We start from the raw sequence: 14,071 nt of genomic DNA, 5'->3' as shown, positions 1-14,071 counted from the left end.
ATCCTTAGAAACACTCCAGGTGAGGTAGGCCATCCTTAGAAACACTCCAGGTGAGGTAGGCTATCCTTAGAAACACTCCAGGTGAGGTAGGCTATCCTTAGAAACACTCCAGGTGAGGTAGAAACACTCCAGCTGATCCTTAGGTGAGGTAGGCTATCCTTACTCCAGGTGAGGTAGGCTATCCTTAGAAACACTCCAGGTGAGGTAGGCTATCCTTAGAAACACTCCAGGTGAGGTAGGCTATCCTTAGAAACACTCCAGGTGAGGTAGGCTATCCTTAGAAACACTCCAGGTGAGGTAGGCTATCCTTAGAAACACCCCAGGTGAGGTAGGCCATCCTTAGAAACACGATGTAGAAATCAACAGACTAGGTCTTCTACTTCACTAGAAGTCAAGGAAGTATTAACAATTGAAAAAGGTATTTCCCATCATTATGCACGGAGTATCTATTGACATGTAACGCTTTTACCTGTGTCTTATCAACAGATAACCTACCATAAAAATATTAGTTGAAAGCAGTGTCATGCACATTGGGGAATATAAAGTTATATTTTTATTCTATAATCTATGCCAGCTCAGAACCAATTAGGCCTATATCTTTCTGTTATTACTAACATTACCACCTTTACAGTAAAAGCCGTTTCTGTTTTGCTGTAAGACATGAGTAGTAAATGTCCCCGTCCCCCTTTTTGTGTTTGTTTCCTCGCAGGTCTCAAGTTGCAGTCAAGGAGGAGCTGAGAGTCCTCCGGGCTTTAATGTTGGAACCTGCTCCTCAAATATAAAGAGCTGTTTGCCTTCCAAACGCAAGGAAACGCTGAATTACAACGTCATAGCGGAACAGCGACCAGACACACCGTCCCTCTCAATAACCAACAGAGGCAACCAGTTTAACCCAGGGAACATCTCAACCAATTTAGACAGTTGAAGAATCAAACCATTTCTCTATTTTAACAAAGTTGTTTTTTTTGTATGTACTTATAGTACGCATTTGTCACGGAACATTTCACTGTTATAGTCAAATTTAGAGAGAGAGAAAAGTTTTCACTGCGCCGCGGGAGCGTGAGGAGAGAAGCTCAACCGAACTTTTGCTGAGAGTGAAGAGAGAGCATGTCTGCACTTATCAGCGTGTACTCGTCATGGCCTGAGAGCTTTGAGTGCTCAACCGGAGATGGGGACGTGCCTGACGGACACGGCTCGCACAGGACTCCCGCGGACAAGGCGTCGGAGCCGCGCATCAGACGGCCCATGAATGCGTTCATGGTCTGGGCTAAAGATGAGAGGAAGCGCCTGGCTGTCCAAAACCCAGACCTGCACAACGCAGAGCTTAGCAAGATGCTGGGTGAGATTCACGTTTATTTTTACGGACGTATTTCATATTTTATAATGACATATTTTGATATTATTATTTATATTAGGATTAGGATTCTTATTCTTATTATTATTATTATGCTATAGGCCCACACATGCTCTGCCAAAAGTTAGCCTACGTCAAATCAAAGCTATTAATTGCCAAAACCTTTTCAAAATGAATTGAGATATCAAATCATAACCTTTGTTTCTGTTTTGGTACTTAAAAGTATGTAAAGAAAATACAATACATAAAAACAGTTTTGTTTAAAGGGGGGGGGGGGCGATTTTGAGCATCATCCACATCTCCTTAAAATGATCCACACTTGGCAGTTAGTTCAGATCGGACGTCGCTAAATTCAATTAAAATGCAATCAATTCCATTGCATGTTTTCTACCAGTAGTAGTAGTTTATCAGGGGGCCTGTGGGTCACTTGCATTAGTGCATAAAGCTCCGCGTGCGTCCTGGCGCGCGCTCGCGCGCCGTTATGGTGTATTCTATTATTTCATTACAATTATATAAAAGCAGTCAAACCATATTAGGAGGTTAAATATAAATATATGTGAAATTTGTTTAAATTTAGAAAGCGTGGGCCTATCCATTCCCTATATCGAATTGACGGGGGGTTACTTTATAAGGCTCGGAATTAAGATTTACATTTCATTTAAGTTTGACTTTCGGGTTTAACTGATATACCAATAATGAATTATTTCGTTAAATTGATCGTGATTCATATTATTAAATGATGATTCATATTATGTTGCTCTTTAATAAATAGTACCACGTCTTACAGTGTGAAAATAAGCATATAATGCATTCATCCAGTCAACATGGGAGAGAGCGATATCATAGTTTATTCCTAATTTACATATTCACCTCGAAGGGGAAATTGAAAATGTTTTCCATAAAATATATGCTATTGTTTGTCCATTCTCAGAACGACGATTACGCATTCAATGAAGCCATCATGTGGAAATTGCGTCTTTAAAAGTGATGGCATTGCAACCTTTGGTTGTTTTAATCCTCGCTAGATATTCATTCATTATCTCAGTGATATTGGGGAGTTGCTTTTCGTTTTGAATGCAATAAATATGTAATCATAAGCAATGTCAACGCAACACTATGTAACATTTTAATATGGTGCGCTATTGCTCTAATATATCCTTAAAAAAAAAACGAACATTCCATTCAATATAAGCAAGAAAATAAGTGTTTATTATTGATAAACTTATTTTTTTAAAGGTAGAAACACTGGTGATCTTGGATGTTTTGAAGACATAGTACAAATACAACGTTATACGTTTTTATTTATATGAACGATTAACTGATATTCTGTTTCTTTTGTATCCCACACCAATGTTTCAGTCAACTAATGCAATATAATATAATATAATATAATATAATAGTATACTAATAATAATAATATAAGTACTGTTACATAGTTTTTCCTCCATAAACTATTTCTGTATATGGCCTTATATATATTATTTTTAACAAGAAATCAATGATTATAGTGGACGATTAAACTAGTCCTGTTTCTTGTTCTTTCTGCCAGGCAAGTCGTGGAAGGTCCTGACTCCTCTTCAGAAACGTCCCTACGTGGAGGAGGCCGAGAGGCTGCGGGTGCAGCACATGCAGGACTACCCCAACTACAAGTATCGCCCTCGTCGCAAGAAGCAGCTGAAGCGCATCTGTAAGCGTGTGGACCCAGGGTTCCTACTGAGCAGTCTGGGGGGGCCTGACCAGAATGCCCTAACTGACTCCCGGGGCCTCTGCCTCTCTCTGGGTTTGGATAAAGATGGTGCTGTTGGGTTTTCATCACGCTCTTCCCTCAGCCCGGTTAGATCCTTAAGAGATGTACCGTCCAGCAGCACCTACCCCTACGGCCTCCCCACCCCGCCGGAGATGTCCCCCCTGGATTCGGCCCTGGACCACGACTACCCCTCCTACTACCCCTCCTCTTCGTCCTCCTCTTCATCCATCTCCTGCTCAGAGGAGCGCCACCAGCACCAGGGTCAGGCCCCCGGAGGAGGAGGTCACATGAGTCCTCCGCCCTACCACCCTGACTACACCCAGACTCCCATCCACTGTGGCTCCCACTCCCACCTAACCCACCTCTCCCACATGTCCCAGGCTCAGTCCGGAGGCCTCATCCCTGGGCATCCTCTGTCCTACTACAGCCCATCCTCATGGTCCTCCCAGCTCCAGGTCCACCCGGGCCTCCAGCCCCACCATCACCCCCACTTGGGGCACCTCTCCACAGGTCACCACCACCAGCACCACCTGGGTCAGCTCTCTCCTCCTCCAGAGCAGAACCATGGCCAGAACCACGGTCAACTGGAGACACTGGACCAGCTGAGTCAGGTAGAGCTTCTAGGGGAGGTCGACCGGGATGAGTTCGACCAGTACCTGAACTCCACTGCGGCAGGTGCGACGGCAGCGGGGGTCGGAGTATTCCACTCCGAACACGGAGGAGGAATGACTGTGACGGGTCACATCCAGGTGACGTCTGGGAGCAGCGTTGTCGCGGAAACCAGCTTGATCTCTGTGTTAGCGGACGCCACGGCAACGTACTACAACAACTACGGCATCTCTTAGACGGGTCACCATGCCGACACCAACAGCTCACGTCATCACACCTGAGAACTGACCTGGGGGCCCTAATGTGTCACGCGTCTCAGAGTAGGACTGTTGATCTCGCGTCAGGTGTCTATATCCGTGTAATCTTATTAAATTGTGATCTATAAGGCAAAGCTTTGAGACGCTTGATACCTATGACCCCAGGTAGGCTGACGATGGGTTAGGGAGGGGGGACACCAGAGCCAATCACATAGCAAGACGATTGTTTGGGGCCAAGGAAGGAAACAAGAGGGTATAAATGAGAGAAAGAGAGAGAAGATTGAAGGACACCTCAGGGATGCTCAAATAGGTCAACTAGTTCATCAATTCTATCTGTCTATTTCCAGAACTGAATTACAGCCGGTCGTTGTCCAGTTGTCTTAACGTGTTGCCAGTCGTTGTCCTCTTGTCTTGACGTGTTGCCAGTCGTTGTCCTCTTGTCTTAACGTGTTGCCAGTCGTTGTCCAGTTGTCTTCAACGTGTTGCTGTAAAGCGTGTTGTACAGATGCCCTCATCACTTATTGAAGCACTTTGATGTTTCAACTAAATGCTTTACTGTATTGCTGTTATTATGAATTATTTCTGTTTGAATGTTTGTATTATTTTCTACCCGACCTTAGTCGGCATTAGTTTTTTTTATTTTTACCTCAGTAGTGTCTATTTAAATGAGGATTAGAGGGGCATTTCTTATGCAGTTATTGCGGGTCTCAAATGGCACTCTAGTCCCTATGAAGTGCACTACTTTTGCCCAGGTACCACAGGGCTCGTGTCAAAACTAGTGTACTAGAAAGGGAGAAAAAAAATGCGTCATTTTGAGACGAAGCCGAGGAAATATCATGAAGAAAAAATACTTTCCATCACTTTCTTATTTTCAAGTACTTAATATATAAATCATAATCTTTACAATGAAAATAATAATTACTGTATGCTGATTTTAGGTTTGTGAATTAATTTTAAATAAAGTTCCACTTTCTATTTTGACGTATATGTCATTTGGATATGCCCTCACACACAGACACACTAACACTGAGCAGGGGTAGGCAACTAGATTCAGGGGGGTACACTGCAACTGTAACACAACTAACTAAAAAAGAGATTGCATATGAAAATAACAATAATTACGTCTCTTGTTTTACTATTTGGTACAGGTTATCCCGAAATTCAACTCATGTTTAACTAAATTCCTGATCATCTTCAAATAATATTTTTGCAAGAATCTTCTTTCGAATGATTTTGCTGAAGATTGTATTTTTGACCAAAAAACTAAGCAAGACATAATTTTCTGGCATTGATTTTAACACAAGTGTGTCTGACTGTTGCTGACCCCTGCACTAGGGTAGGTATCTACTGTCTGTTGGTGACCCCTGCACTAGGGTAGGTATCTACTGTCTGTTGGTGACCCCTGCACTAGGGTAGGTATCTACTGTCTGTTGGTGACCCCTGCACTAGGGTAGGTATCTACTGTCTGTTGCTGACCCCTGCACTAGGGTAGGTATCTACTGTCTGTTGGTGACCCCTGCACTAAGGTAGGTATCTACTGTCTGTTGCTGACCCCTGAACTAGGGTACATATCTACTGTCTGTTGGTGACCCCTGCACTAGGGTAGGTATCTACTGTCTGTTGGTGACCCCTGCACTAGGGTAGGTATCTACTGTCTGTTGGTGACCCCTGCACTAGGGTAGGTATCTACTGTCTGTTGGTGACCCCTGCACTAGGGTAGGTATCTACTGTCTGTTGCTGACCCCTGCACTAGGGTAGGTATCTACTGTCTGTTGGTGACCCCTGCACTAGGGTAGGTATCTACTGTCTGTTGGTGACCCCTGCAGTTTGGTATCAGTGTGTCGTTTAGGCCATTCCCAGCAGTGACCCCTGCACTACCTCTCTCGTAGGTATCTACTGTCTGTTGGTGACCCTCTGCACTAGGGTAGGTATCTACTGTCTGTTGGTGACCCCTGCACTAGGGTAGGTATCTACTGTCTGTTGCTGACCCCTGCACTAGGGTAGGTATCTACTGTCTGTTGGTGACCCCTGCACTAGGGTAGGTATCTACTGTCTGTTGGTGACCCCTGCACTCAGGGTAGGTATCTACTGTCTGTTCCCTCCCCCTCTCCACCCCTCCACTAGGGTATCTATCTACTGTCTGTTGCTGACCCCTGCAGTTGGAGAGTGTCCATCTTAGGCCATTCCCAGCAGTCTGAAGCGTCATTGTTACTCGTGGTCCACTCTGTCGCTGCCATTTACTCCATCTCTCTCTCCACCTCTCTCTCCACCTCTCTCGCCACCTCTCTCTCCACCTCTCTCGCCACCTCTCTCTCCACCTCTCTCCACCTCTCTCTCCATCTCTCTTCTATCTCTCTCTCCGCCTTTTTCTCCCTCCCCCTCTCCATCTCTCTCTCCATCTCTCTCTCCACCTCTTTCTCCATCTCTCCCTCCCCCTCTCCATCTCTCTCTCCACCTCTTTCTCCATCTCTCCCTCCACCCTACCCCCACCCCCCTAAAGCCCTCTCCATCTCTCCCACTACCCTCTCCATCTCCCCCACCCCCCTCCGCTCCCCCTCCATCTCCCCCACCCTCTCCACCCCCGTCCTTTCTCCATCCCCTCTCCCTTCAAGCATCCCCCCCCCTCTCCATCTCTCTCCACCCCAGTCACCCTACGCCTCCATCTCTCCCTCCCCCCCCACCCCCCGTCCACCTCTTTCCCCCCCTCCCCCTCCCCCACCCCCCGTCACCCTACCCAGTATCTTGCTGATGCAGCCCTTTGTAAATCTCCATATAACCTTTCTCATTTTTCTCTCTCTCCATCTCTCTCCATCTCACACACACGCACACACACTCTCCATCCCCCTGTCCATCTCTCTCCATCTCTCTCTCTACATCTCTCTTTCCCTCCCCCTCTCCCTCTCTATCTCACTCTCCACCTCTTTCTCCATCTCTGACTCCCTCCCTGACTAACATAACACTAACCCAGTCCTACAACCTACCCCCCAGTACTCTTTCTCCCTGACTCCCTCCCTCCCCCACTCTCCATCTCTCTCTCCATCTCTCTCCATCTCTCTCTCCATCCCCAGTACTCTGACCATCTGACTAACATAACACTACTCCATCTCTCTCTGACTAACATCACTCACAGTACTCTGACTAACATAACCTCCCCTGACTAACTCCCTCTCTATCTCACTCTCCACCAGTCTCTCCTTTATTTCATTCTTCCCAGAGGATTAGTGTAAAACAGCCACCACCTCCCTTCATCTCAACCACCTCCCTTCATCTCAACCACCTCCCTTCATCTCAACCACCTCCCTTCATCTCAACCACCTCCCTTCATCTCAACCACCTCCCTTCATCTCAACCACCTCCCTTCATCTCAACCACCTCCCTTCATCTCAACCACCTCCCTTCATCTCAACCACCTCCCTTCATCTCAACCACCTCCCTTCATCTCAACCACCTCCCTTCATCTCAACCACTACACAGTACCCTTCATCTCAACTCTGACTCACCCTACCCCCACCCAGTACTCACCCATACCCCCCCCTCACCCTACCCCCCACTACACAGTACACCCTACCCCAACCCCCCCTACACGCTCTGACCCACCACAGTACTCTGACTAACATAACCCTACCCCAACCCCCTCACGCTACCCCCACCCCCATAACACTACACAGTACCTACCCCAACCCCCATAACACGTACTCTGACCCCCACCCCCTCACCCTACCCCCACTACCTCTGTCCACCCCTAACATAACAAACTACCCCCCATAACACCCCTCTGACTACCCACAGTACCCCCACCCCCTGACTCATAACCCTACCCCATAACACCCCCTGACTAACATAACACTACACAGTACTCTGACCCCCACAGTACTCTGACCCCCTACACAGTACTCTGACCCCCACCCCCATAACATAACACGTACTCTGACTAACATAACCCCACAGTACTCTGACCCTACCCCCACCCCCTCTAACATAACATAACACTACACAGTACTCTGACCCCCACAGTACCCCATAACATAACAAGCTACCCCCACCCCCCACATAACGTACTCTGACCCCCTACACAGTACTCTGACCCACTACCCCTGACTAACACCCCCCAGTACTCTGACTAACATAACATAACCCCCTCTGACTAACCCCTCAAGCCACCCCCACCCCATAACACTACACAGTACTCTGACCCCCCACCCTGACTAACATAACATAACACTCACAGTACTCTGACTAACCCCCACAGTACCCCATAACACCACAGTACTCTGACGCTCTGACCCCCCACCCCCCTCACAGTACTCTGACCCCCCACCCCCATAACACTACACAGTACTCTGACTAACATAACACGTACTACCCATAACATAACACTACACAGTACTCTGACTAACATAACACTACACAGTACACCCCCACAGTACTCTGACCATAACACCACACAGTACTCTGACGTACCCCACCCCATAACACTACACAGTCACCCTACACCCCTAACATAACATAACACTACACAGTACCCCATAACACTACACAGTACTCTGACCCTACCCCCACCCCTCTGACTAACATAACATAACACTACCCCCCATAACATAACACTACAGTATCTTGCTGATAACATAACATAACCTTTCTGACTAAATAACACTACACAGTATAAACAACTACATCTAACACTGTACTCTCTTCACTACATTTAACTAACACTATAACCTTTCTCATTTTCTGACTCCTATCTCATAACACTTTTTTAACCCAACCTGAATTCTTCACTCTGACTAACATTCAGTACTCTGACTAACATATAAAGTACTCTGACTAAATAACACTACACAGTACTTTAACATAACACTACATACCTGACTAACATAACATAGTCTGACTAACATAACATAACACTACACAGTACTCTGACTAACATAACACTACACAGTACTTCCTAACACTACACAGTTGTGGTTTTCACTACACAGGACAGTTGAGTACTCTGACTCCATAACTAGTGGAGAGGATGACTAACATAACACACTACACAGTACTGTGGCGCGTACTCTGACTAACATAACACTACACAGTACTCTGACTAACATAACACTACACAGTACTCTGACTAACATAACATAACACTACACAGTACTCTGATAACATAACACTACACAGTACTCTGACTAACATAACATCAGGATGTTTAACACAGTACACTAACATTGCCATAACACTACACAGTACTCTGACTAACATAAACTAGTATGGGAATAACAGACAGTACTCTGACTAACATAACACACTACACAGTACTCTGACTAACATAACATAACACTACACAGTACTCTGACTAACACACCTCTGACACTCTGACTAACATAACATAACACTACACAGTACTCTGACTAACATAACACTACACAGTACTCTGACTAACATAACACTAACACTACTAACATAACACTACACAGTACGGACTAACATAACACAGATTCCATACTTTGTCAGATCAGTTTGAACCTCCGCAATAACACTACACAGAAAGAATATCTGCTTCCAACATAACACTAACACAGACCACAACACCTACTGACTATAACACTTCTCCAGTTAGGACTTCCTTCCTGACTAGTACATGTTTCTGATACAACATAACACTACACAGTACTCTGACTAACATAACACTACACAGTACTCTGACTAACATAACACTACACAGTACTCTGACTAACATAACACTACACAGTACTCTGACTAACATAACACTACACAGTACTCTGACTAACATAACACACTACACAGTACTCTGACTAACATAACACACACAGTACACAGTACTCTGACTAACATAACATAACACAGTACACAGTACTCTGACTAACATAACATAACACTACACAGTACTCTGACTAACATAACATAACACTACTGACAGTACTCTGACTAACATAACATAACACTACACAGTACTCTGACTAACATAACACTACACAGTACTCTGACTAACATAACACTACACAGTACTCTGACTAACATAACACTACACAGTACTCTGACTAACATAACACCACACAGTACTCTGACTAACATAACACTACACAGTACTCTGACTAACATAACATAAACATAACACTACACAGTACTCTGACTAACATAACACTACACAGTACTCTGACTAACATAACACTACACAGTACTCTGACTAACATAACACTACACAGTACTCTGACTAACATAACATAACACTACACTCTGACTAACATAACACTACACAGTACTCTGACTAACATAACACACTACACAGTACTCTGACTAACATAACACTACACAGTACTCTGACTAACATAACACTACACAGTACTCTGACTAACATAACATAACACTACACAGTACTCTGACTAACATAACACTACACAGTACTCTGACTAACATAACACTACACAGTACTCTGACTAACATAACATAACACAGTACTCTGACTAACATAACACTACACAGTACTCTGACTAACACTACACAGTACTCTGACTAACATAACACACACAGTACTCTGACTAACATAACACTACTCTGACTAACATAACATAACACAGTACTCTGACTAACATACAGTACTCTGACTAACATAACACTACACAGTACTCTGACTAACATAACACTAACAGTACTCTGACTAACAGTACTCTGACTAACATAACACTACACAGTACTCTGACTAACATAACATAACACTACACAGTACTCTGACTAACATAACACTACACAGTACTCTGACTAACATAACACAGTACTACACAGTACTAACATAACACTACACAGTACTCTGACTAACATAACATAACACTACACAGTACTCTGACTAACATAACACTACACAGTACTCTGACTAACATAACACTACACAGTACTCTGACTAACATAACACTACACAGTACTCTGACTAACATAACACTACACAGTACTCTGACTAACATAACATAACACTACACAGTACTCTGACTAACATAACACTACACAGTACTCTGACTAACATAACACTACACAGTACTCTGACTAACATAACACTACACAGTACTCTGACTAACATAACACTACACAGTACTCTGACTAACATAACACTACACAACATAACACTACACAGTACTCTGACTAACATAACACTACACAGTACTCTGACTAACATAACACTACACAGTACTCTGACTAACATAACACTACACAGTACTCTGACTAACATAACACACACAGTACTCTGACTAACATAACATAACACTACACAGTACTCTGACTAACATAACACTACACAGTACTCTGACATAACATAACACTACACAGTACTCTGACTAACTAACATAACACTACACAGTACTCTGACTAACATAACATACACTACACAGTACTAACATAACACATAACACTACACAGTACAGTACTCTGACTAACATAATAACATAACACTACTACACTAACATAACATAACACTACACAGTACTCTGACTAACATAACATAACACTACACAGTACTCTGACTAACATAACACTACACAGTACTCTGACTAACATAACACTACATAGTACTCTGACTAACATAACACTACACAGTCCACTAACATAACATAACACTACACAGTACTCTGACTAAAATAACACTACACAGTACTCTGACAACATAACCTACTCTCTGTCCACAGTACTCTGACTAAAATAACATCACAACCTCTTTTGTCCACAGACCCAATTCAAAAGCATGAGCTGACTCGCACACAACATTTCGGTCTAACTGACGGAACGCAAACTGTATACAGAATACGTACATAAAGTCACGCTTTATAGATGCTACCGGCATATTACTAAGGTCCAATCTGCGCGGGTAATAGCGTATATACAGTGCCTTGCGAAAGTATTCAGCCCCCTTGAACTTTGCCACATTTCAGGCTTCAAAGTAAAGGGGCTGAATAATTTTGCACGCCCAATTTTTTCAGTTTTTGATTTGTTAAAAAAGTTTGAAATATCAAATAAATGTTGTTCCACTTCATGATTGTGTCCCACTTGTTGTTGATTCTTCACAAAAAAAATACAGTTTTATATTTTTGTTTGAAGCCTGAAATGTGGCAAAAGGTCGCAAAGTTCAAGGGGGCCGAATACTTTGGCAAGGCACTGTATACTGAGGTTATGGCTGCTTATTCAGACGAGGTAGGATTCTCTGAGGTAAGTAGGCTGCATCAACTCTAGTTCCATTCCACATCAAGCTGATCTGTTTGTGCAGGAGATGTATGTATGAGGTATTGAAAGGATAAGAGTTGAACAAACAAACCAGGTCATTTCTAAATGTCTTGTTATTTCTCTTTGGTCCAGGATACAGGTCCCAGATCAGTACTTAGGAACTGTAGCCTGTCAGGTAGTCTGTAGTTTCTGTATAGTCACAGGTTCCAGATCAGCACTTAGGAACTAGCCTGTCAGGTAGTCTGTAGTTTCTGTATAGTCACAGGTTCCAGATCAGCACTTAGGAACTAGCCTGTCAGGTAGTCTGTAGTTTCTGTATAGTCACAGGTTCCAGATCAGCACTTAGGAACTAGCCTGTCAGGTAGTCTGTAGTTTCTGTATAGTCACAGGTTCAGATCTGTAGTACTTCCAGATCAGAACTAGCCTGTCAGGTAGTCTGTAGTTTCTGTATAGTCACAGGTTCCAGATCAGCACTTAGGAACTAGCCTGTCAGGTAGTCTGTAGTTTCTGTATAGTCACAGGTTCCAGATCAGTACTTAGGAACTAGTCTGTTAGCTAGTCTGATCTACTTCCTGTTTCCACACTGTCTCATCACCTTCCTGGACAAACAAACAACAATCTCTACTCTCCTCTTCTCCACGTAGGCTGGCTTATAGCTGCCCTTTCTGACACTGACTGGATGCTGTTGGTTGTGTGTGTAACAGTATAACTTTAGACCGTCCCCTCGCCCCTACCCGGGGGCAAACCAGGGACCCTCTGCACACATCAACAGTCACCCACGAAGCATCCGGTTGGCCGCTAGACTCATTTATCGATGTAAAGAAGTGCAGCTGACATGACAATAAAAACTGCTAAAATCTCTACTCTCCTCTTCTCCAAAGTTCCCCGACTGAGTCCCCCCCCCCCCGGGGGCAAACCAATGTATAATAAGTGTGGGCCTCGGCCTCCGGTGAAATACTCAGTCGATGAGAGGACAACAGGAAGAGGACAACAGGAGGAAGAGGACAACACTCAGTCGTTGAGAGGACAACAGGAAGAAGACAAGACAACACTCAGTCGTTGAGAGGACAACAGGAAGAAGACAAGACAACACTCAGTCGTTGAGAGGACAACAGGAAGAAGACAAGACAACTCAGTCGATGAGAGGACAACAGGAAGAAGGACAACACTCAGTCGAAGAGGACAACAGGAAGAAGGACAACACTCAGTCGATGAGAGGACAACAGGAAGAAGACAACAGGAAGAGGACAACACTCAGTCGTTGAGAGGACAACAGGAAGAAGACAAGACAACACTCAGTCGTTGAGAGGACAACAGGAAGAAGACAAGACAACACTCAGTCGTTGAGAGGACAACAGGAAGAAGACAAGACAACACTCAGTCGATGAGAGGACAACAGGAAGAAGACAAGACAACACTCAGTCGATGAGAGGACAACAGGAAGAGGACAACAGGAAGTAGACAAGACAAACCATTCCATCAGTCACCATCATGAGGACAACAGGAAGAAGACAAGACAACACTCAGTCGTTGAGAGGACAACAGGAAGAAGACAAGACAACTCAGTCGTTGAGAGGACAACAGGAAGAGGACAACAGGAAGTAGACAAGACAAACCATTCAACAGGAAGAAGACAAGTCACCATCATGAGGACAACAGGAAGAAGACAAGACAACACTCAGTCGATGAGAGGACAACAGGAAGAGGACAACAGGAAGTAGACAAGACAAACCATTCCATCAGTCACCATCATGAGGACAACAGGAAGAAGACAAGACAACACTCAGTCGTTGAGAGGACAACAGGAAGAAGACAAGACAACACTCAGTCGATGAGAGGACAACAGGAAGAAGACAAGACAACACTTAGTCGATGAGAGGACAACAGGAA

General features: G+C 44.2%; 1 protein-coding gene across 1 annotated transcript; it reads left to right on the top strand.

Annotated features, from left to right (window-relative positions):
* The first annotated feature begins 820 nt into the window (after nt 1-820).
* On the top strand, nt 821-4,942 carry LOC135505604 (transcription factor Sox-7-like). Its single transcript, XM_064924669.1, has 2 exons — nt 821-1,339; nt 2,904-4,942. The coding sequence occupies exons 1-2, from the start codon at nt 1,108-1,110 to the stop codon at nt 3,944-3,946; spliced, it is 1,275 nt and encodes a 424-aa protein (XP_064780741.1). The 5' UTR covers nt 821-1,107; the 3' UTR covers nt 3,947-4,942.
* Nucleotides 4,943-14,071: the final 9,129 nt, after the last annotated feature.

Source organism: Oncorhynchus masou, chromosome 19 (assembly GCF_036934945.1).
Source record: "Oncorhynchus masou masou isolate Uvic2021 chromosome 19, UVic_Omas_1.1, whole genome shotgun sequence".
NCBI classification, from domain to species: Eukaryota; Metazoa; Chordata; class Actinopteri; order Salmoniformes; family Salmonidae; genus Oncorhynchus; species Oncorhynchus masou.
Note: the sequence above shows the minus strand (reverse complement) of the source record. Positions and strands in the feature narration are given on the sequence as shown.

Excerpts from the sequence above, each read along its gene's own strand:
- LOC135505604 (XM_064924669.1), top strand. The coding sequence starts at position 1,108 with ATGTCTGCACTTATCAGCGTGTACTCGTCATGGCCTGAGAGCTTTGAG. Across the intron at positions 1,340-2,903 it reads AGAGCTTAGCAAGATGCTGG|GCAAGTCGTGGAAGGTCCTG; the intron begins GTGAGATTCACG and ends TCTTTCTGCCAG.